We start from the raw sequence: 25,781 nt of genomic DNA on the forward strand, positions 1-25,781 counted from the left end.
GGATTTCCGCTGTTTTGGGGGATGCTGGCAGGAGCAGTTATCAAAATGGAGCTGGGTTGCTCATAGGCGATGGCATGAGTCACCCAGTTTTCATTCCTTTGCCAGCAGCTTTGACTATTGTGTTTTATAGATGGATTGAGTGTACTGTACATTTTCTACTCTGAATGTGTATATTTTTTAGCATTTATACATACTGCATCAGAGTAAAGAACCGTGCTCTCTTATTGTGCAGGTCATTCTACCTCCTGGTCGCAGCATTCCAAATCTCAACACAGGAGGAACTCCTGGTCCAGACATGAAGATAGAAAACCATCTGAGGTTAGTTCTGCAATAGCCTGTTCTTTTTGTATAACTTTCAAAAATAATTGTGTTAAAGAGCCAGTATCAGGTCCATATAAGGTATAACAATACCTGTACCTTTGCTGTGCTGTTTCATATATTCCCAGATCACCTGAAAAAACTTCCAGTACTTTTTATGCATTGTGAAATGCATTGGGCAACTCCTGAAGCTTTGGTGGTATGTTTTCATTTTTGGCTGCAGCTATGGAATTAGCGTCTTTGTTTTTTCTACTCAGGTAATAGCACGGTGCAGCATGATAAAAGCCAGTTGATGCACCTATTCTTGTCAATCGAGAGTTCCCCCAAACTTTTAGACACTTCTCTGGTTGCTAGGATACAGTCACATGCAACAGGGTCATCTGGGATGAATGAATTTTATTTTTAAACACTATTAAAACATATTTTTATATTTTTTTATAAAAAGTACAACACTATGAAGTTTAAACTATGATACTGGATCTTTAAAGCCATAAAATATGTGTTGGTTAAATAAATGACGTGTTCCTTTGAAAGGAATAGGCATTTAAAATCAAAAACTTCCCAGCGGGCCTGCAAAATAAGCATGTGCTTCTCTTAAGTAATGTCTGTTAGTATCTTTCATTGTAGAGATTATCCAGTCCCCCACTCATTAACAGTCCGAGCGCTCCATAGTCAGAATAAAGTTTCCTCACATGAAGTGTTATTCTTGGAAACAATAATGTTGACATTTAAATAATAAGGACGGGCCAAAAGTCAAGCAACAGATGGATTATTACCCCTGCCTTTTTGCAGCAAATTTTCATCCTTCTTGAAAATCCTTTGGAGCGCATCTGAGACACGAGCATGGACATTTTCTTACTTTACAGGTGTTCCAAAGAAAATAAAGTGACCGACATCCACATGCATGTAATGTGAGTTTGACAGATGGACAAGTGTCCTTAGATAGTGTCAAATATGGATTTAAGGTTGCCTCCACTACAGTATATCCCCATCGCCAGGGAAATGCATGCCAAGCATGAGGTGATGAACGGTAGGCATCTTTGAGATATTATCTTGCAGTAACAGTGTGGCACTGGTTAGCCCCATTTAGTAACAGACTGCAGGAATCTGTAGCCTGGAGTAGAGTCCTGCGTGGGTCCGATTTTTACGACCCGCTTCCGACCCGGACCCGCAACCCGCTGCAACACCATCTTCTTACCTGCAACCCGACCGACCCGCTTTAATAGACATGCAACCCGACCCAAACCCGCAAGTGTTTGTCCTTTACCTACTGCCTGCGTCAACTGACTCTCTCACGCTCTCACATTCACACACAGATATCTCTACCATTCTCCACAGATTGAGTTTACGCAATATGCTATACAGCATGGTAGCTTTCTCTAGTGGTCTGGATATATTTTAACATTGTAACATATTAACTATCTCTACTTACTTTACTATAAAATACCTGTCTATTCCTTTCATGCCATCAGTTGAAAGGGAGCTACACCTGTGCTTTTGCAGAGATTATGTACCAGTTTTGTGGCTGGTGTTCATAAAAACATAATGACAGGTTTTTACAAAGAACAGATCCAGTCACACGTTCATTATTTTAATTCACTGTGATTCCAAAATAATTCCACACTTCTGATTTACCTTTCGAACTGTTATCCACTACATGATATAAACCCTGCGCTATCTTTTGTTTCACCTCATTCACAAACATTTTTAATACCACCAAGCAGATGTGATAAAAAGATCTTGCGACGTATCAAACAAGCGAGAACAATGCTTAGTCAGCTGACTCCTCCCTAATCGCTTCCTGCTTTAGCGCTGAAAATACCGGTACATTTACCTTCTAATACGTTATTTGGCAAAGGGTTACAGACGAGTACGCTGAAAGGACAGAAAATGTTTTTGGCGATTCAAATTCAGACCCGAAAATTATTTTTTATTGACTCGGACCCAAACCGCAAACCGAGAAAAAGTTAAATTCCGACCTGAACCCGACCCGCTTTTGCGGTTCACCCGCGGCCCCTGTGGGTACCCGAACCGATGCAGGACTCTAGCCTGGAGATCGCAGGTTCGAATCCAGGCTATGTCATTGCCGACCGTGACCGGGGTTTCCTAGGGGGCGGTGCACAATTGGCCGAGTGCCGCCCGGGTAGGTAGGGATTTGGTTGGCAGTGTAATCCACGATTCACCGTGCACCAGCGACCCCTGTGGCTGATAGGGCGCCTGCGGGTCTGGGTGAATAAATAAGGGAAGCCATGTATTTAACTTCTGCCACCATGGGTACAACCTCTGGTTGCATGCTGTTACACCATGGTTTACCCTCCTGCTGTTGAACAGTGCATATATCAACTGTCTGTCTCTTGTTACAGGTGTTCAGAACAGATTTGATCACTGCTATGAAGGTGCATGATTCCTGCCAGCTGAACCCAGTCGAGTACTACATCCTGGCAGACCCCTGGAGGCAGGAGTGGGAGAAGGGAGTCCAAGTGCCAGTCAGCCACGAGTCCATTCCAGTGCCCGTCCTCAGGTACGCAGCAGACTACGTCCGCCATTACGCAGAGGGGGGGAATTGTAGTTTTCAATGACAAAAATGGTCGCAAATGCGACAAAACTTTTTTTTATGGTTTAGCGCTGTTGGCATCTGTAACTTCAAAATTGCTGCCTCTCCCTTTAAAACGTCAATAATGCGCTATGACATCAGTCTGTAAATTAAAAATAAATAAATAAATGCCGGCATATCACTGATATCAAGTGATCGAATACAAATGTCTGGAAGCCTCCAGAGGTGCTGTATTAAAACCAGCAGAAAATGAAATACAGGAACCCCAGTTTCTTGAAACAGGACTGATGATGACCAAATGTGTGTGAGTACAGTTCTGTAAAAATTGACCTCTAAATGAACAGTTGCATTCAAGAAATTCAGAACAAGAATAACAAAAAAACAAAAATGCAAATGCACCCAAGGCTGAAACACTGGAAATGGTTATTTAATTAATGTTGACTTCACCCCTGCCCCATTAAAAACAACTAGCTGACTCGTATCTATCATTGATTCGCTGTGAGTACTTTAAACCCACCCAGTGACAGCACATTCTACATTTCTATTGGAGACCGTCTGCAAGATTTAAAACGAGATTACAATTACATTTAAAGGCTTGTTCGTAGGATTTAAAGTTATATTAGAGTATATAAGAATTGCAAATTGTGGCAAAATGTAAATAAATACCTAGACAACAAAAAACCCAGAAGAATGTGCCCGTGACCATAAGGATTTCTTTGCTGAAAGAAAGGAAAGAAGGAATCTAAGTGTGCAAGTACTGTCTGTTGAGTTACCACTATTGTGACAAAGAACCCCCCAAGCATTTTGGAAAGTAACCAAAAACAATAATTTCACACTGTACATAAAAAGTGAAAGCCCAGGAAAAAAAAAACTATTTACATAAAACTTGAAAATTAGCTAAAAAAAAAAAAAAAAAGGTTACTGTGTATCAAGCTGAAACAAGTTTTCTTTGTGAACTGTTGTCTTTCGCCAGTCAAATCGTAGCGTGCCTATCTACAAACAGTTTTTTTTTTCCCCCCTGTCTGTAGCATCTTCTTTAGCAGCCACATCTACTTTATCCCATATACAACAGATTTGGTTAGTGTTGACCATCAGGAGTTTGATGAATTGGGCAGCAGCTTCCCTAGTTATATCTCTTCAGCCAAAAAAGCTGGCAGAACAATTCAAGACATTTTAGTTTTGTACTAAGAGCAGTACAATAGCAGGGTCAGCTGTTGCAGCGGAACTGACCATTTGAAGAACCGTGAAAGCAGAAAGCATAGAAATAATTGGAAGTGTACACCTTCCCTGACACCAGTAGTAGCCAGAGGAATGCGCTACTGCAAGTAACTGTTGAGAAAAAACAGAACATTCAGAGAATTAAAAATGACATTTAATGCAGCTGACTTGATTGCAGTTGCAGTTCAAAACCTTCCATTAGTTCCTTCTGAAAAAAGTTTGTGTGGCAAGCAGGTGACAAGCAAGAGAAAGCGAGCAACGACTCCAGCAGAGTAAATCCCACCGCCGGCCTCCACGACGATATATCTAAAATCTCACACAGATACAAATCATTTCTGACGGACACAGACATTATTTTTTTTCCTTGTGAATACGTGTAAAAAAAATGTTCATTCGGATATTTTTCCCAGCACTAGTTATTTATATTCCTCGCTTTTAATAAGTTTGTTACTTACACATGGTGGGGTCTGTTTTGATTATTGACTGATTTTAAAAGTATTCTATATCGGTAGGTTAGCCCTGTGGCTACTGCTAGAGAAGACAGCCTCCACCTGCATAATTGTGATCAGTAACATCTCATGGCATGATAATTGCACGTCGCCTTAAGGGAAGCTTGTACAAGCTGGTCAACCTGTCATCGCACCTTCTACGACTGTCCTCTCCATTTCAGTGATGCGATAACTCTACGGGCATAATATAGCAACACACTTCACTTGGACCCCTGACTTAAGATGGCCGCCATTTTGAAGTCGTGACTTTTTGATTTGCAGATATCAAAGACCTAATGCTTTGAGATGTTGCCTTTGTACTCGTCACATAGGTGTAATCTGTGATTCTCTAGGTGAAGTTCGATCGTTGGTATTAGAGGAAATGTTAACCCTTTACTGACAAAGACTGGAAAGATTCTGCTGCCACAGTTTCAAAGCCTTCAATCTCAGAAGTTACAGCTGCATGGACAGTACAGTTTGAGTTATTGTTATTATTATTATTTGTTTATTTGTCAGATACCTTTATTCAAGGCGACTTATAGGTTTTACAGGGCAATACAAGGTTTGATTTTCTTAAGTTCCATCACAGAAACTCAGTGAATAAAAAATTAATTTCTTTGAGTCAGTATTGTTTTTACTACTGTAGTTTATTTATAATACTTACACAGGAAATTAAACTAACCTATATTGACACATGATTTGAGGGCTACAATATGTGTGTGTGGTGGATGTAGGTCATTGAGGTCTAGCATCATATTGCTAGCTCTTAATTTTGCTGGGGATCAATGGTACTAACTTGCTTGTTGATTCTGTTCTTTTTTTTTTCTAGAAGTGTGGCTGAGAAGGACAAGGCAATCATGTTTACTAGATCGAGGAAGTTAATACGCTCCTCTGGTTCTGAGCCACCGGAACTGGGGTACGTAGACATCTGTACCCTGGCTGACAGCATGTGTCGCTACGACCTGAATGAAACAGACGTAGCCTGGCTGGAGGTCATCAATGAAGAATTCAGGGAAATGGGTATGATGCTTTATTATTATTATTCTTATTATTTGTATATGGATTAGTTACTGCTAGTAATAATAGTATATACAGTGCCTATAGAAAGTCTACACCCCCTTGAACATTTTTCACATTTTGTTGTGTCAGTGCCTCGCTGTTTCATGCATTTAAATGAGGATTTTTTTTCCACTTATCTACACATCATACTCCACACTGTTAAGGGGAAAAAAAGTTTTTATTGAGAAAAAATTATATATTAAAAATACAAAACTGAAAGATCATAATTGGATAAGTCTCCACCCCCCTGAGTTAATACTTGGTGGAAGCACCTTTGGCAGCAATTACAGCTGTGAGTCTGTTGGGATAGGTCTCTACCAACTTTGCACACCTAGATTTGGCAATATTTGACCATTCTTCTTTACAAAGCTCTGTCATGTTCCTTGGGGAGCGCTGATGGACAGCAATCTTCAAGCCATGCCACAAATTTTCGATTGGATTTAGGTCGGGGCTCTGACTGGGCCACTCAAGGACATTTACCTTTTTTGTTCCTTAGCCACTCCAGTGTAGCTTTGGCTGTGTGCTTTGGGTCGTTGTCATGCTCAAAGGTGAATTTCCGTCCCAGTTTCAGCTTTTTTGCAGAGGGCAGCAGGTTTTCCTTAAGGACTTCTCTGTACTTTGCTCCATTCATTTTCCCTTCTATCCTGACAAGTGCCCCAGTCCCTGCCGATGAGAAACATCCCCATAACATGATGCTGCCACCACCATGCTTCACAGTATACGCATCCCCTGATCTGTGCCTGTCAACAACTTTGTCCCAGAGTTCTTTTGAAAGCGCCTTGGTGCTCATGGTTGAGTCTTTGCTTTGAAATGCACTACCCAGCAGAGGGAACATACAGGAACTGCTGAATTTATCCTGGAATCATGTGAATCACTACAATTTAACACGGGTGGAGGCCACTTAACTTGGTGTGTGATTTTGAAGGCAATTGGGTACACCTGAGCTAATTTAGGATTGCTATTACAAGGGGGGTGGACATTTTTAATTCATTTTCTACAAATTTCTAGAATATTTTTTTCACTTGGAAGTTGTGGGGTAGGATGTGTAGATAAATGAAAAAAAACAAACTATTTTAATGCATTTTAATTCCAGGCTATAAGGCAACAAAAGGTGAACATTTTGAAAGGGGGTGTAGACTTTCTATAGGCACTGTAGATCAGTGCTCTTTGCTTCAATTTACATTAGTATAAAATGTTAAGGGTGTGTTATAATGGGCTTTATTCCTTGAACATTTAAAATGGCACAACTCTTCACCCTTTCCTATTACAAAAGTAATCAAATCTAGATTCAAATCACTCCTTCAACAGTCATTTTTGTTTTCTCTTTTTTTTGTAGTTTGTTTTTCTTGCACTCTGGCTTCCCTCTTTTAAAGCTAAAAGAACCCCCCCCCCCTATTTATATACAATGCAGCCATAAGTTGCCTGCATTCCAGTAAAAGCATTGCACAAGAATCCACAGCTCTTCCAGCGTTTATTTCTGTGTTAACTTGGGCACTCAGCATGAAGGGGGTTGCCCACGGCTCTGGTTACTTTGATCACAGCTGGGACCGAGACTTCAGTCAGACTCTTACATAACTTCATGTAATTGCTTGCTGAAAAACGCTGTGAGTGAGGACCAGCGCTGTAAGGAGGGAGATAATGAATGAGGCTGTACCGAAAACTGCAGCGCCAACCCTAACCACGGCATTGCATAACTTTTAGTGTTCATTTTTAGGAAGTATGTACATTTAAACAATTGCAGTTTTGGGTGCCTGTTTAGGACTTGTGGCAGACCGAAGTTTGTAACACGTCAATTAAATATTGTTAGTAGTTATTACATATTACATATTGAATTGTTCCTACAGTCTTATCAATTTGTGTGCTGAAGGTCACTGAATGTACCGCTGGACCCAAATTCCTAGTTAGCACAGGAAGTGAATACCCAGAAGAAACAGCTGTTTTTAATTCTATGTTGCCTTTGAAATACCTGCTCGTCCTGAAATAAAAAAAAAACAAAGAACCAAAAGATTTTGAAAACAAGAAAAATTCTTACCAGTTTTGCTAATGCGCATAAAATGGTTAATCAATAGTAGTATTTTATTAAGAACACAAATAATAAACAGAAATCAGAAAAGTCTGAAAGTAAATATCTTAATCTAAGCACAAAACGCAATTCAAAAACTCTCACTGCCTTAACTTGACTAGCAGGCAATTGAAATATGACACCGCCTGTCTCCTCACACGCCAGCAGCACTCGATAGGCTGTGACGTAGTAGCTTGCCCACACACACACACACATCCAATCACACAGCCTCAACTGAGATGATGCAGACAATCTTAGAATATATCACATTAAGCTTATTAATGGTATATAGATTAAGTATATGGCAAGTTTACTTTTAAAGAAATTCTTCATACAACAATATGAGGAAGATTACTTATAGTTACTTCATCAAGTTTCAGTAAAAGTTATTTCACACCCAAAGTGTGCAAACTAAATAATTAACAGTTCAATTATATTTGAATGTGTTACAATTAATTAATTTAGTTCCATGAAAGGAAAATGCAACTGGAATTATACTCAACAGTTCCTTGAAGCTTAGACTTTTGGTCCGCTGTTTTGGAAACTCAGTCTGTTGAAGTGTTCAGTACAAAAACTCTCCTCTCTGCAACAAAGGCTTCAGTCCTACATTGGATCAAACTCGGCAACAAAACTTTCAATTATCAAAGTTTTCAGTCCTCAGTATAGGATCCACAACAGGCCCGTCCGCTCTGTCCTCTTTGCTGAATCATTTAGAAACCCAATTATGTAGATACATTTTGTGTAGTAACCCTGGTTGCTGAGTACATGGAGTGTTTCAGGAGGGTAAATGAGATCTTATTTCTGAGTAGTGTGCTCTTGTAATAATGGTGAATTGATGTGGATAGCAAATTAAATATACCCAAGGAGAGCATGTTGTATTGGATTGAATTCTGCAGGTTTGCCAGAAGTGGATGAACTCACCATGGAAAGGGTCATGGAAGAATTTGAGAGGTGTTGTTATGACAACATGAACCACGCCATGGAGACTGAGGAGGGACTGGGCATCGAGTACGACGAAGATGTTGTTTGCGATGTCTGCCAGTCACCTGATGGGGAAGACGGGAACGAAATGGTCTTCTGTGACAAATGCAACATTTGTGTACACCAGGTATGCCAGCAAGCAGTAGAAAGTTATTCAGTACAGTAACTGTTTGGATTTGCTGTTTACAACCAATCCAATCTCTCCATTGTCGTAAAATATTTCATTTCTGTAGTGTGTGAAATGGAACAAGTTTAAGCTGACATTCCATCACTACGCCAATCATGGAGACTACATCAGATGAGATATGCTATACTAGACCTAATTATGCTACACTTATTTTGATAAGCAGCTTGTAGCGATGACATCACAATAGCTGCTTTGCCAAGCTTGGAATTCAGAGCTCCCCACAGCAACGACAATGCTTAATCCTTAAAGCAAAAATAATTAATAGTAGTAATCTATCATTAAGAGTAAATGGTAAATTATGCATGGTTTTTTGTGAGTAACGTAAATAATTATTAATTGATTATTTTTCTCTGTATTCCAAAAAGTGCCAGCAGGTATCGATTAGCCCTGCTAAACTAAAACTGAATTAAAAAAAAGAATTGCAAAAATGATATATTTGCATGTTAGAAGAAATATTTCAGAGATTTTTTTTTTTCTGTATTTGATTTTGAGCGCAGTGTTATTTAGTAGTGTCACTTTGGATTATTTGTATTTGGAAAGTTTAAAGTCTGTTTACACATGTCAGTGCATTTGTATTTACTTATTAACAGTACTTTACAAACAGTTTGTACCTATGTGTTACAGTAGATTATAGGTGTCAGACTGTGTTAGCAGTGACCACTCAACCCTGCAAAAAGTACAGCTCCTACTCAGATCACAGTTATTGCAGGCAAAACCAAATAGAAGCCATCTTCATAGTACACACACAATTCAGAATGCATATGCATCCCAGAATGGCTGGAGGCAGATTTTTTAAATAGTGCAAAACTTCTAAATACATTTTAACTGCCACCACTGACACCACACAATGTTCTTTTTAATTTGTGAAATGTAAAGTTTGCATTTCTGATGGAAAGCATTGCATCTGGCAGTGCCTCGGGAGTTATCGTACCTCAGATATAATTATGCCAATCATTGATGTCAACTTTATTTATTGTCTTCCTAATGTACAGTACTGTGCAAAAGTTTTAGGCAGGTGTGAAAAAATGCTGTAAAGTAAGAATGCTTTCAAAAATAGACATGTTAATAGATTATATTTATCAATTAACTAAATGCAAAGTGAGTGAACAGAAGAAAAATCTAAATCAAATCCATATTTGGTGTGACCACCCTTTGCCTTCAAAACAGCATCAATTCTTCTAGGTACACTTGCACAAAGTCAGGGATTTTGTAGGCATATAGTCAGATGTATGATTAAACAATTATACCAAACAGGTGCTAATGATCATCAATTCAATATGTAGGTTGAAACACAATCATTAACTGAAACAGAAACAGCTGTGTAGGAGGAATAAAACTAGGTGAGGAACAGCCAAACTCAGCTAACAAGGTGAGGTTGCTGAAGACAGTTTACTGTCAAAAGTCTTACACCATGGCAAGACTGAGCACAGCAACAAGACACAAGGTAGTTCTACTGCATCAGCAAGGTCTCTCCCAGGCAGAAATTTAAAGGCAGACAGGGGTTTCCAGATGTGCTGTCCAAGCTCTTTTGAAGAAGCACAAAGAAACGGGCAACGTTGAGGACCGTAGACGCAGTGGTCGGCCAAGGAAACTTACTGCAGCAGATGAAAGACACATCATGCTTACTTCCCTTCGCAATCGGAAGATGTCCAGCAGTGCCATCAGCTCAGAATTGGCAGAAAACAGTGGGACCCTGGTACACCCATCTACTGTCCGGAGAAGTCTGGTCAGAAGTGGCCTTCATGGAAGACTTGCGGCCAAAAAGCCATACCTCCGACGTGGAAACAAGGCCAAGCGACTCAACTATGCACGAAAACACAGGAACTGGGGTGCAGAAAAATGGCAGCAGGTGCTCTGGTCTGATGAGTCAAAATCTGAATTGGCTGTAGCAATATTTGGCTGTAGCAGAAGGCAGTTTGTTCGCCGAAGGGCTGGAGAGCGGTACACGAATGAGTGTCTGCAGGCAACAGTGAAGCATGGTGGAGGTTCCTTGCAAGTTTGGGGCTGCATTTCTGCAAATGGAGTTGGGGATTTTGTCAGAATTAATGGTCTCCTCAATGCTGAGAAGTACAGGCAGATACTTATCCATCATGCAATACCATCAGGGAGGCATCTGATTGGCCCCAAATTTATTCTGCAGCATGACAACGACACCAAACATACAGCGAAAGTCATTAAGAACTATCTTCAGCGTAAAGAAGAACAAGGAGTCCTGGAAGTGATGGTATGGCCCCCACAGAGCCCTGATCTCAACATCATCGAGTCTGTCTGGGATTACATGAAGAGAGAGAAGCAATTGAGGCTGCCTAAATCCACAGAAGAACTGTGGTTAGTTCTCCAAGATGTTTGGGCCAACCTACCTGCCGAGTTCCTTCAAAAACTGTGTGCAAGTGTACCTAGAAGAATTGATGCTGTTTTGAATGATGTAGATTTTTCTTCTGTTCACTCACTTTGCATTTTGTTAATTGATAAATATAATCTATTAACATGTCTATTTTTGAAAGCATTCTTACTTTACAGCATTTTTTCACACCTGCCTAAAACTTTTGCACAGTACTGTACATTCGCAGTGCATTCCATGTGTTTTTCTGTATTTGTCATTGCAGGCCTGCTACGGTATCCTCAAAGTGCCTGAAGGCAGCTGGTTGTGTCGCACCTGTGCCCTGGGCGTCCAGCCCAAATGTTTACTCTGCCCTAAAAAGGGTGGGGCGATGAAACCGACACCCAGTGGAACAAAGTGGGTTCATGTCAGCTGTGCATTGTGGATACCAGAGGTAGGGGGGCTATTGTAATGATGTACAAACAACGGAGGGTCTAAATAGTGTCACCTTTAAATCTGTAACCTAGCTCAGCTGTGCACTTCTTTCTACTGTGTTTTCATTTGTATTTCCAGATGGTTTCACAGATCCAGATTCATACTTAATATTGGACTACCAGCAGCTGGTTTGACAGACCCTGAGTGGCACTAATCTTGGACTACCTTATCTTACTTTAGTTAAAATAATTCAAGAGTAGTGCTTATCAGGGTCTGTGAACTCTTAGGTAAGCTACAGTAGTCCAAGGTTAGCTAATTGGAGTCTGTTAAACCAGATTTTAGTACTGTACTGTAAGTAATCCCATGTAATGTAGTTAAAGTGGTGGCTGCATTTAGATTTGCTGGTTTTTAAATAACAAAGAAAGACCCCTTCATTTTACAGCTACCATGCAGATCCCATATAATATGGAATCTAATGTACAACCCATTTTAAAACTGTGTGGTAGCTGGTGGTGATAATTTTAATTGATATCAGTAGCTGCTGGTTCCATGGTTCAAACTATACTTTTGTTTTAAAAGTCATTCATCCACAGTACAGGATTTAGCTTTGTTCCATAATAAGAAACCACCATTATAGCAAGCTTGCAAATAACCAACCACATAGTATTTGACTCATCCTGCCCCGAGGCGCACAAAAATAACTCTTAGTGAAACAATAGAAAAAAAAGGTTTAATGTATACCAGCTGTTCGTTAAGGTTCTTTACTGTTAATGTCAGGGTGTACATTTAGTAGCAGCCTCATAAGAACAGCTCATATGTACAGCTCACAGCCTACCTCTGTACCTTTAAATGGGTGGATGTCATACTGTTAAGAAAGCACAGCACTGGTGGAATTAAAGCAAACACAGTGCATTGATGTGTCAGCTGTAGTACTTTAAATGAGCTTTCTGCCATAACACTGAGATCGCTAAGTTAAGTTACGTTACAGAGTCTGCAATCATCCTTTACCCACTTACAACCTGTTTTAAAAGCAGCCATAGTGAAAATAATGAACACAGTAAATTATTCTATTGGAAAAAAAAAAAAAAAAAACATACAAAAACAAATGAAATACAGTTCATACAGCTTCACGTCTGTTTCTGGGGGGCAATTCAATTAACATTTAGATGAGGGGGGAACAAACTGTTTTTGAATCATTGTTGACCACTACTTAAAAGCAGTGTCAATATTGCGTGTTGTTTTTCAATGCAGGTGAGCATCGGAAGCCCTGAGAAGATGGAGCCCATCACAAAGGTGTCACACATCCCTAACAGTAGATGGGCATTGGTGTGTCGCCTGTGCAAGGAGAAGTCAGGAGCCTGCATACAGGTAAGGAAACTCCTTTAGTACATTGAACCTCTTAAAACTTGATTAGTCACACAAGTAAATGGGAAGAAACACAGTGTCATGCATTTCCTTTCAGCTAGCTTAATTCAAATTGCAAGTCAAGACTCAGAAGAAACCACAAGAAAAACCTAAAGCTAAAAAAAACCCTTAACTTAATTTCCTGCTTAGTCACTTTGATTGAAATAGGGAAGTTCAGCTGGAACTCTGACTGCTGTAACAAACATGTAGTCTCTTGTTTAATTAGGGAATTAAAATAAATACTTATATGAACATTGTAAAACTGACATGCTTTACATTTGCATTGGACCTGAATAACTGGATGGTTCTCTTTATTAGATAGTCTTACTTGGTATAAGTATTTCTAGGACACTGTGAAAACCTAATGGGAACATTCTGTAATGTTATTTCAGCACACAGTGCTGCAGAATGAACTTAGATGGACCAGCTGTCATAGCAACAGGTGCTCATATTCATGCAAGATTGTTTCCTGGGTTCTGTAGTGAGCTGATAACAACATGTGTTTATTCACATGCAGTACAGCAGTAAAGGATTACCCAGTTAATTTTTAACACAGATGCAAAATATTAAAAAAAAATCTACAATAACAGCTGTTTGAACTGCAACTTGTTTAAAATTAACCAGGCTATTTAAGTAAACGTGTGTATGCGTGTGTGCGCAGATGGGCGGTGTTTCTAATGTTTTTGTTCTACCCTTATATGTGTTTCTGTTTGCACATTTACAGTAGAATTTAACACCCAGAACAGTTTTAAGAAAACAATGTTAGCAATGTGTAGAAAAATTAAACATGAGCCAGTTATGAGATGCAGTGCTTCCACGTTATATATTTAGTGTGTAGAGATATATTGTACAATGGACTTCCTCTATTATGACCAAACCAAGTGAAAAAGTGGGTGTCAACATACATTTTAAACACACTGGGGTTCAGAATTTTTTTTATATATCGTATAATTTCAACAGAATGCTTGCCGGTTAGTGTTTCAGATGTCTGCACTAACAAAAACTCGGAAATTTCTTCATCTCTTTATTTTGTTCTTTATTCATGGAGGTTAATAAAAGAAAATGATCATCTTTCGACCTCAAGCGGCTCTCCTCAGCCAAAACTGTTTTATTTTTTTCTTCCTTTTCATGAATCCAATTTTTCTTTTGTTATTTGTATGTGCCTTTTTGCAGTGCTCTGCGAAGAACTGCCGAACTGCCTTCCACGTGACGTGTGCGTTCCAGTGCTGCTTGGAGATGAAGACCCTCCTGGCAGAGAACGACGAGGTGAAGTTCAAGTCCTTCTGCCTGAAGCACAGCGACAAGCCGGAGAAGAAGGGGGGCTCGGAGGAGGAGGAAGAGGAAGCCGAGGATGAGGAGAAGGCAGTGGTGCTGAACCGCAACCAGCAGAGCTTGAGCCAGCGAAAGCAGAAACTGCAGCAGCTGGAGGAGGAGTTCTTCAAGTTCACGAACGCAGGCGAGGTGGCGCAGTCCCTCCGGCTGCCAGAGGAGCAGGTGGACTTCATGTACCAGTACTGGAAACTCAAGAGGAAGGCCAGCTTCAACAAGCCGCTCATCACTCCCAAGAGGGATGAGGCAGACAACCTGGCCAAACAGGAGCAGGACGTGCTGTTCAGGAGGCTGCAGCTCTTCACACACCTCCGGCAGGACCTGGAACGGGTACGTAATGCTGTGGAGCAAGAACAGGAAAGAAACCCACCAGACAGCTGCAGCAGCTGGGATTTTAGGCAGGATCATAACTCTCATTTTTGGATGTAGCTTACAGGCAGAGGACAGTTATAGCCTTCAAAAAAAAAACATCCAAAAAATGAGCTAGTTTGCTTGTATAGATTTTAATTGATGTCTGAGAAGTAGTTTGTGAGAGAGTGTGGTGGGGCGTGTAGAATATTCTCCATTGCTTAGAATGTCTGGAAGTTAGAAGGAGAGGTCTAATGGGCCTACATAAATTAGGTAATCTGTATTGTCTGCAGAATTGTGATTCTTAACTAGTGTGCAAAATAGGAGAATTGTTCAGTAAACCTGGACTTGGTAGCTACTTGGAGTTGTTTACATTACACATTATTTAATTGTCTTTTAATCAGATTTTTTTTGTTTAACCTAATGGCAACTAGCATTTCTATATTAAAAGTAACCATGTGCCTAAGGACTTTTCAAAAAGCTGAACCTGTTCCCATTCGCCCAGTAACAGTTTGGATTTAAAACACATTGGTAATAGCCACAAGGGCAGGCTTACAGGCAGTAGAGAAGTGTACATTGCAGCTGCTGTTTGGCGATTTGTATTTTTGTTATTTTTTTTAAAATCATACAAAGTTCTGTAGGAAAAGAAAACGTTCTTGATTATTCACAACGCTTAAAGTCATGACGGTTTTTAAATTCATCCGGAATCAAATGCTTTTCATTAAACTGTTCCACAGAAATCAGGTGCTGACAGTCAGGTGAGGGTCATTGGTGCTGATTGGGCTAATTTACCATTCCAAGTGAAATGGGTGGAGAAACAGCTACTTGGATTTGTGATGATTTACATCAGCTAACGTTGGCAGCAGTGTAACTGCAACAGAAGATGCTGGGCAGTTTGTGGAGACTAAAAAAAATGATTAAATAAATATAAGCTAGATTGTTGTTGATTTAGTTTGTTTTTATTCTCTGTTAATTAAATTAATCCATTTAAATAAGGAAGTTAAAAGGTTTGTGTTGCTGTGGGGCCATGAACGGTTTAAATTCAGCACCAGCTCCTAAATAAAACGTTGTTACTGTTATTAAGCACTGGTAATAATCTGACGCGGTGGTATTTCAAAATAACGAAGCCTATTTTTACTTTAGTGAAGTAAGCTAGAACGTTGTTTCTTTTTTGTATATATATATATATATATATATATATATATATATATATATATATATATGTGTATATATATATATATATATATATATATATATATATATATATATATATATAATTTGTATTAGTTGTCAACATAGAAAATTGTCAAACACCTTAAATTAGGTCTTTGAAAATTGTCAAAATGGTCCTTAAAGTCTTTGAAATTTGTATCAGTAAACACTATGAACCCTGTATTTATGACATCTGATTGAGTTAAGCAGAGATTGTATAATTGTTTCAGCTGAGGTTTTATAAAATTAATATTATGTGAAATGGGCATACATGTAAAAGGTTGGAGTAACATTTCAGGGCAAGAAATAACCGACGGCACCGGCAGCAATTGCCGCAGTGCCCAAGCCGCTTGCAGTGCCTCTCAAATTAAAAAAAAACCTACGGCAAAAGTTGCCCGCCCATCAACACCAGCACATCTGATCTCCAACCCATTCACAAGCTTGCTCAGCATCAGCCTGCCTGTTCTGTCACAATTCAATTGAATTGTGTCTAATCTCGTCCTGCGAGAAAATGACTCATTATCATAATGTATTGTTGTTGCCATTGTGCACCTCCCAGCACTAAGTCATGAGAAAGACGTACTGTAACATTGGTTCATGAAGGGCAAACAGAGGGAGGGACGCTGTTAGACTGAGCTAAATATGACTGCGCCTCCAGGAATTTTCATTCACATGTGTTCACTGGCAGTGTCACTGATTTTTCTGTCTGTGAGCTCCATGCTAACTCAAAAACATTTAAAAACATTTTTAAAGTGGCAGCGAAGTGTTCTAGGATTGACCTAATGTTCAGATAAGAAAGGGGTGCACAACAATTCATCCCGACAATAATAATAATAATATTAATTAGGGGTGAGACGATACACCAAGGTCACGATACGATACGGATCACAATACACAAGCCACGACACGACTCGTATCACGATACACAAGCCACGACACGACTCGTATCACGATACACAAGCCACGACACGACTCGTATCACGATACTTATGAAAAACTCTGCTTGACGGACTTGAAAATATTTCGGATCTGTACGCAGATTCAGTTGAAAATCAATTATATGTATTTACCACTAAGTAGTGTAGCACTTGTTTGAGTTTAAAGACAAAGCAGTATGTCAGCTAGAGTTTCTGGGATATCAGATTTAACTTAATTAACCAAATCTCCTTACCACATTTCTGTGAGAGGAAAAATACTAAGCAATGTGTTTGATAACTATTAAAGTATAAACTTTGTTCATGTCTTTCTTTAGAAAAATCTAAATATCAAGTCTTTCAGCATTAAGTTGTGATGTTAATTGTTTTTGATTGCATCATACGTAACTTTAACTCAATCAGTTATTATAAGACTTTTAATTATTATTATTATTATTATTATTAGTATTATTATTAGTATTATTATTACATTTTATCACTAAGTATTTGTATTTTTCAAGTTAAGGTTGAGTATATAATTTAATTTTGTATACTCTTCTATACTGTGCTGTTTTTAAATGTGGTTAGAAATAATTTAAATTATTAGATTTAAATTAATAATAAAATTAGTATTAAATAAGTAATTTTCATCAGGATTAACACATTTCTTTAAAGAAAGTAACATATTCAACCAAATCAAAGTTTAAGGATCATTCAACCAAATAAAAACATTATTAGGGCGCACTGAAAGGTGAAATAAAACTCGTAAGAAATGTAAAAATGCAATATAATTTTGTCATCTATAATAAATAGCTTTACAGGAAACACCGCAAAAAAAAGTCGAGTCAGATACACTTCAAAATTCTTATAATCTATCATCCCTCACAAATGACAGACTTTCCTCATGTGTGTGTATATATATATATATTCATTTATACCATTAATATCATTTATACCGGATTATGATAAGGAAACATTAAAAGGAGATCAATACATTAAAATTGGTAAAACGAAAAAGAAAACACATACAGCTATTTCTATGAAATAAAATGCTCTCTCACAAAAGGAGACAAATAAATATATAGCTTTTGAATACAAAAACTAGTAACTTTAGTCAAATTAGCCATAGCACCGAGTTTTTACAGACACTGCTCGCTTCCTCATTCATTCGCTGTATCCGCCTCCTCTACACTCCCATTGGCCAGAATCACAGCTGTCTCAACTCCCATTGGCCAGGCAGCATTTCAGCAGCCTGTTCTGAAGCCAGTGTCAGTATTCCCTGCTTGCTAGCAATGAAATACAGAAAAAAAACATTCTTTCCTCTAATCCCGCTTAAATTCCGGATGGGTCTGGCCGGCTCATTGCACAATGCGATATGTCTAGGATCAAGTGGAGTTTACATTCAAACAACCAAGACCTTTTAGTTTAATAAATGTGGCTACTCATTTCAAGCTTGTATCACTATAGACGAAGATGTATCGCGTTGTAAAGTATTGCGATGAATCGATACACGATGAATCGTCTCGCCGCTAATATTAATGTCAAGTACTGCGGAAATTGGTTGTGCCGTCATATGTTAAGAGCCACTTGTACAGTTTGCATTCCACTGTGTTTGGATCATTTAGGCATTTCACAAAAAAATGTCAAACACCAGAGAGTTTTCAGGCCATTTCTTTAGCAGCTGCAATTTAATTGGTTTTCGATGCTTTGCTGTCCACTATTTCACATGCACGTGAATATCCTTCAAATAATGTAGACTTATATTTAAATTTCCTTTTTTAATTTATAGCTTATAACGTGTACCACATTACACACAATCACATATTCTGTGATCATATATGGTATAAGGAGATTTGATTCTATGCTTAAAATTGAAATACTCGGGGTTCCCGAGTGGCGCTCGGTAAAGGCGCTCCGCATGGAGTGCAGGATGCGCTCTATAGTCTGGATGTCGCCGGTTCGAGTCCAGGCTATTCCACAGCCGACCGTGGACAGGAGCCCCCAGGGGGCGGCGCACAATTGACAGAGCGTCAGCCAGGGTGTCCTCGGCTCGCCGCGCACCAGCGACCCCTGTAGTCTGGCGCCTGCGAGCTTGCCTGTAAGCTGTCCGAGAGCTGCGTTGTCCTCCGACGCTGTAGCTCTTGGGTGGCTGCATGGTGAGTCCGCAGTGTGAAAAAAAGCGGTCGGCTGACTGCCCATGCTTCGGAGGACAGTGTGTGTTCGTCTTCGCCCTCCCGAGTCAGCGCAGGGGTGGTAGCGGTGAGCTGAGCATAATAAAATAATTGGCCATTCTAAATTGGGAGAAAATAATAAAAATAATTGGCAACGACAATTTATTAAAAAAAAAAAAAAAAATTGAAATACTTTGAAATGCAACGGTGCAATACACATTCTGACTCCTTCCATGTCTTCAGTGTATATACATTGCTAATTTACATAGACATTTCAATGACCGTTGGTGTTTTGTAATTTGTTATTATTCCCCCCAAAACATCAATGCTAAAAATGAACACACAAGTAGGTAGATAATTGTTAGTTATGCTCAAATCCTTACACCCAAAAAAATAAATACAAAAAAACCCAGCAAGTAGCTATGTATGACATGGTTCCAGTAGCAGCTCCCTACATTGTGAAATGAGTAGGAGAGGTAACACAATAGTGAACGAAACACTATAGAGAAGTGGATCAATTTCTGTTTTCATTTATTTTTATGTAATACCTTCACACTAACTAGTAAAACGTGTGCTTTCACGAAGGGGTTAGAATGTGTATGCTTAAAAACAGCATAGCTTTTTTTCCTGTCCAGTAATGCACCATAATAAAACCTTAAATCCTTTGCAACTGTAAATTTCAAGAACTGTGAAACTATATAAAGTCTCTCAAATGTAAACATCTAACATTATGTACATCCGGCTGTTCATCATTGTGATGAGCGTTCTCCATTGCCTGACGAAGTTCCTATTTCGAGTTATTTTAGTTATTTTTAGTTATTAGTTATTTTTTTCTTTTCAAAGCCGCGTTGTTTGTACAGGTTACAGTGGTTAGTGAACTACAGTTGCACAGACACGCTGCAGACCGAACAACTCATTTGACCACTAACGTTATTACACTCCAGCCATGGGTAAATCTTCAGCCAGTTTGCTTGAAAATCAATCTTTAACTTTCCCATCACTGACATATGGTGAGCATGGATTTCACGATTTCCATGAATTAGAACCAGTGCTGTGTATTAATAATATCCAATTCTCCATGAAAATATTTTTAGCATTTAAAAATGCATTGATTTAAACGTCTGCTTCACCAGAGGACAACTTGTTATATGAAATCCAGTTGAACTTGCTTACCCTAAATTATGAAACACATGGCATAGAGGGATTTAAAAAAAGCTTTAATTACAGGACACAGACAAGCACTATTTTTAGCTCTTGTTAACAGGGTGACAGACTTCATTGAATATTCATTTTTTGCCAATTTTTTTCATGAAAGTTTGTTTTTAAATTGGATATTTTTATACCATTTTGTTTTTACAATGGAAAAGTGACCTATATTTTATTTTTGTAACAATTAGTGTGTAAATCACACAGAAAACATCGATTTTTGTTTGTTTGAATTAACATTTCATCAACATAATAGGCTGTTATTTTTTGTTTTTTTATGAATGAGTTTGAAATTGCCATGATGCCCTTGAATTGGCTTTATATTTTGCCTTTCTGCCCCCTAGAACTGCCTTATGCCTCTGAATCTTCACTCCCAAAGAAGGCAACGCTGCCTTGCCCTTCATGACCTTAACTTCATGCCCTGACATTTTCATCTTTAACTAGCCTCATGTGGGTTTTATCAGGTTGATCCATCTTGTAAAATGACAAGCTGTAAGAAATAATTTCTGAATTTCTTTTTCTACAAAGTCAAGTTTAAATTTGCTTCTGAAAGTGGTCTAAATGTCTCAGAATGCATCTGAGAGTACAACCCCAGAGCTTCAGAGGACCTAGACGGGCTCACAGCCAAAAGATTGGTTTTGCCCCATGAGTTTCATTTAAAATGATCATTTGCCACTTTCACCCATGTGAACAGAAATCCACACAAATCCAATCAGCTGTTTCTTTGTGGAATGGTTAATGATCCCAGTCAACACCAAACACCTGTGGAGAGCTTGATCCAAACTAATCAAATAACCAGATCGTGAAGCACTATTAACAACTGTCTAGAGAGGTTTCATGCATACCAACCAACCAGAGTTAAAGCTTTATGAATATGGTCCATATCTTAAGTCTTACTCTCACTGACAGAAGTGCTGATAATAATTAACAGATGGATTCATTCATCAGCCCAAACCTGAGGTGGCACATGCAGAATCTATTAACCTCCTCAGACTTGCATTTCTTAACTTTCCCAGCTAGAACACACAAGGCACTCACAGATCTCTGGCTCCTGTCCTACTGCAACTGGATCCTTTCCAGAAAACAGGGGAAAAAATAAATCTTAATGTACTTTTCTACTTTCAGTTTAATGAGCGTGGTGTTCCAGTGCCTTTCCATGCACAAAAAAAGGCAGTGCCTTTATTTTTTTTTATTCCATCTAATGAAAACTGAAACATAATGATTACTTTGCCTGAATCTGTTTTTGAGGTGAAAGTGCAAGTGAGATATCAGTTAGTTTTTATACACCAGCCAGCAAATACGATTAGTTATAGTCAGTGTCAAAATGCAGTACTGTACATTGTCCTAACATTGTACCTGACTGTTGCTTCATCAGCATTCTGATACATATTTCAACCTGGCTTAACATCTACCCAAGATGATTAGGCTACAGTAGCCTTAAAGGGCATTGAAAGAGATAGACTGGGCAGGAGAAACCTAAGGAAGAGAATAATTTAAATCAAACTGAATTACTGTAGTTTTATTGCAAGAGTCATATATATCTCAAATAAAATAAGTTTTTCATATAGATTGCAGGAAATATTAGAGGAATACAAACTGCATAACAACTGGAAAGAATACAGGAACAGGTTTAAGTAGGTTAAAAAAGGGGTTAGGAATGTTACAAGAATCAAGAAAACTTGCAAAACTATGCAAGATACCTGTTAAAATTGACTTTTGAACAATAGGGGTGTAGTTGATTGTTTGAACAAAATATCAGGGAGGATACAAACAATATACAGAATGACAGGCTACAAATTCAAAGAGGATTTAAAAACACAATTTTAATAAACTAGAGGTCCTACAGGTTGGGTGTTATCCAGAATGTCATCTGTTTACTTAATGCAGAATGATAAGGTGAGAGATTTGTTCTTCAATTTACCCCCTAAAAATGGGTTTCTGAAATGGAAAGGCTGGTGGTCGCATTGCATTGTCAGTCACCGTCCCAGAAGTCTGTTTTTGGGGGTTGAAATGAAGAACAATTGGTAGTAAATCGATAACATTCAGGTATCAGTCCTGGAATTCATTTTCATATTAAAAAAGGGATGATTAGCTGTTCAGGGAATCAAGGTACTTTGGAAGAGAGGAGGCAGGTAAAACAGGGGACAAATTCTACCCCCCCCCCCCCCCATGTTATGTAAAATAAGTGGAAGAAATGGGAGTTAATAAAATCGATTTTGTACAGGCATCAATGTATTATACCACTGTACAATTGAAAGTTCCGGTATACAGTAAAATTCCCACTTTTATGAGGTTCCAAAAAATAAAGCGTTGCCCGTCCCCACGTGTTGCTGCAACTGTTTAAATAACGTACCTGTAATTTTTCTTTTCTTTGTTAACATCCTGACAAATTTGACACTTACAACTTTAAAGTCTGTTTCAAAGCTGTTTTCAAAATGACCGCTCTGGTGCACTGGGGTTTGAGATCTATCCTCTGAATCAGGGTTCCCCAATCCTTGTCCTGGGGGACCCCTGTGTCTGCTGGTTTTCATTCCAACTGAGTTCTCAATTACTTAATTGAACCCTTAATTGAACTATTAATTAGCTTATAATTATACCTTTTTAATCGTTTTCATCTTTTAAACAGTTTGAGATTTCAAGTTAACTGTACAATTTTATAAGTAACTTGAAATCAGCAACTGAACAATTAAAGGTCTAATTAAGCACATTATTAGTTCAATTAAGGGATTGATTAAGTAATTGAGAACTCAGATGGAATGAAAACCAGCAGACACAGGGGTCCCCCAGGACCAGGATTGGGAAACCATTCTCTAATCACTGTTAGAAGAGCGATTAGAAAAGACATATAACAAGTGCTGTGGCTTTTCACTTCCGTGCCACATCATGGATCATTATTGCTGTTACCTGTTTGACAATGTGGGCAATAATCCTTACACTATTAGTGCACTAGAACAGACATTTAGAAAATAACTTTGAAACGTAGCTTAAAGTTATAAAAAATTGTCAGGATGTTCACAATGAAAAGAAAAATTATTTAAACAGTTGTAGCACCACGTGGGGACATGTAATGCAATATTATTCAGAACCCCGCTACTTACTCTTTAAATATATACCGTAGAGTACTGTTTTGTGAATACCAGAGATAGAGAGCTGAAGGGGTGTAGCTCATTTTGTTTAACTGCGGAAAACCGTTGGCAGTTATATTTCTATTGGTGGTGCTTAGATATTCCCTTTTTCGGGTGGTTAATCATCAGGGACATGTAGCTGGACACGTAGTAAACTTACTAATCGAGGGAGCTCAAAATAACCAGGAGAGTATTTAATCAAAATGCCTTATCCATGGTGTGTAAGCTATTGAAGGAAGGCTTGTGTATGGCTGCCTGCATTGGGGGATGTGCCATTTAACCCAAAAGATCACCCGGTTATTCTTGGCTTCTGCAAAAAAATATGTACGGAATGTGCTTATGCTGAAAAATATATCAAAGGGATGTGTGCCGTGTATCCACAGTGCAGTTCTCAACACTACACTGTGCTTGGTACTAGTCAAGTCGACACGCTTTTAGTTTTTTGTGTAGCAGTACTTTTTAGTGCTGTACAATAGCTGTTTTCTGTACCTTTTATAATGGATTCTGACTCTATGTTCCCAGTGGTACAAACTTCTAGTGATATCTTGCCACAAATCAATGATGGAGTTTAGTAGGAATGATATGTGGTCAGATGGATGGTATTGTTTTTTCAATTGTGCTGTAGGACTGAAATCCAGTGCCAGTGCACATTCATATGCAGTATAGAGAGAATTAAAGCGACAGTAAAACCTGTTCAGTAGTGTTTGTTCAAAAAAGGACAGTTAAGAAAAAAAAAGTATTTATTACTTAAAAAAGTAATAAAACATTAATGCGGAAAATAATACTGAATACTGTAATCTGAATACTGCTAGATTTGTATTTGCTTCTGGGTCTTTTGTTAACTCCTATATACATTTTCATTTTTTTCTTTCTTTGGAAATAAAAATAAAAATGCTCATCTTACTTTAACTAGTAAGAGAAATAATTGTTTTGGCCAAGTGATGTGAAGAGTGAAACTTTTTTTGTTTTAGGTTCGAAATCTCACGTACATGGTGACAAGAAGAGAAAAGATGAAGAGATCTGTGTGCAGAGTACAGGAGCAGATCTTCCACCATCACATCAAACTGTTGGAGGAGGATCAGCTTGCAGGTGGGTGGCTTTGGGGACTTCATGATGGGAACTGCAGGGGCCGGTTGTACTAAACGAATCCGATCCTGGATCCAGGCTCTGATCTTGATCCTATGACGTATTGGGTTGCACTGAAAGGATCAGAGCTGATCTTGAGCTCACTTTCGGCTCAAAATCTGATCCTATTTCGATCTTCCTTCAGACCAAGATCAGAGTGGGATCAGAGCTTCATTTAACGTTTTAGAAATGGAGAAATTAAATGTTTTTAGTTTTGAACAAAGGAATAAACAAAATAATGTAATTCCTCCATTTAAAACTCAGCTCTGATCCTGCTTTATGGTTGATGGTTGCGAATTAAAGTGTAATATATATTAAACAGAGATGTTTGACATACACCATTATAATACGTAAAGGAAACTCTTTTTGCAATTGCTAAAGTAATCTTTAAATAAGCACGCTGTATTTAGATAATTGTTCAACATGATGGTAACTTAATAAACTTCAAATATTTGCAGGATTTCACAAAAATATTTCCCTCAGATCATTATACGAAAACAGATACTTTAACGTTGTAGAAAACATTAACGTTATCTAAATAACGGTGCATTTAAAAGTACTATATTAAGAAAATATCGCTGTATAGAAAACTCAGGTCTATAATATATCATGATCTAATACAGTAGACCTGACTGAGTGACGAAGCCTCATAATTAAATATTATTACACACGTTTTATGTGTTGACAAAGTCATACTGCCGTTATCATTTTATTGATTACAATTAAATCATTGGTTTAATCAGATTGAACACTCAGCAACAACAGTTAGTAAATATCAATATTTTTATAGAAGTGTTGTAATTTTAACTTATAAATGTAGAAGTTGCTTCTAGTAGGTTCCAGTGTGGACGGGATTAAAAAAAAATAAAAAGTATGGACAGGATTATTGTCGTTTTAAATTAAATGTACTTCATATTCTGACATTCAGAATCTTTAAACGCTGCTCCACGAATGATCGCTTCTCATTGGTCAGTTTCCCTAGTTACGGCATGCGCAGTGCCAGAATCGGATCAGTGGAGCCTGCTCATGATCCGTTTAGTACAACGGCGTCTCAAGATCCGGCTCCAGTGAGCCCGGATCCGATCCTGTTTTTTGATCTCGTTACTACAACCAATGTTGGCTGAGAACATTTGCTTTTGAGTCAGTTCTGGACAAGGTTGGGGTTGATTCCTATTTTTCAATTCCAATTCCCTTTTTAAATGAAAGCTCAATTCCTTTCTCTTAATCAATTCCAACACATCATTGATCAAAATTGCAATCAGCAATGCTCTGTTAAAACGAGCTTCTCTCATTGGCAACACATTACTTACTTTTAAGTCACTGTT

At 38.4% G+C, this 25,781-nt stretch overlaps 1 protein-coding gene across 4 annotated transcripts in view; it reads left to right on the forward strand.

Moving 5' to 3' along the window:
- LOC117408606 (protein Jade-1-like) overlaps window positions 1–25,781 on the forward strand; it is a 41,180-nt gene that overhangs the window by 10,185 nt on the left and 5,214 nt on the right. For all 4 annotated transcript variants that reach the window (XM_059004760.1, XM_059004764.1, XM_059004765.1 and 1 more), the window contains exons 3-10: window positions 233–318; window positions 2,682–2,839; window positions 5,408–5,598; window positions 8,596–8,807; window positions 11,474–11,641; window positions 12,874–12,990; window positions 14,200–14,685; window positions 24,303–24,420. In XM_059004760.1, the coding sequence (XP_058860743.1) occupies window positions 233–318; window positions 2,682–2,839; window positions 5,408–5,598; window positions 8,596–8,807; window positions 11,474–11,641; window positions 12,874–12,990; window positions 14,200–14,685; window positions 24,303–24,420 (1,536 nt within the window). The remainder of the gene's footprint in view (window positions 1–232; window positions 319–2,681; window positions 2,840–5,407; window positions 5,599–8,595; window positions 8,808–11,473; window positions 11,642–12,873; window positions 12,991–14,199; window positions 14,686–24,302; window positions 24,421–25,781) is intronic.

Source organism: Acipenser ruthenus, chromosome 2 (genome assembly GCF_902713425.1).
Source record: "Acipenser ruthenus chromosome 2, fAciRut3.2 maternal haplotype, whole genome shotgun sequence".
In the NCBI taxonomy this organism is placed as follows: Eukaryota; Metazoa; Chordata; class Actinopteri; order Acipenseriformes; family Acipenseridae; genus Acipenser; species Acipenser ruthenus.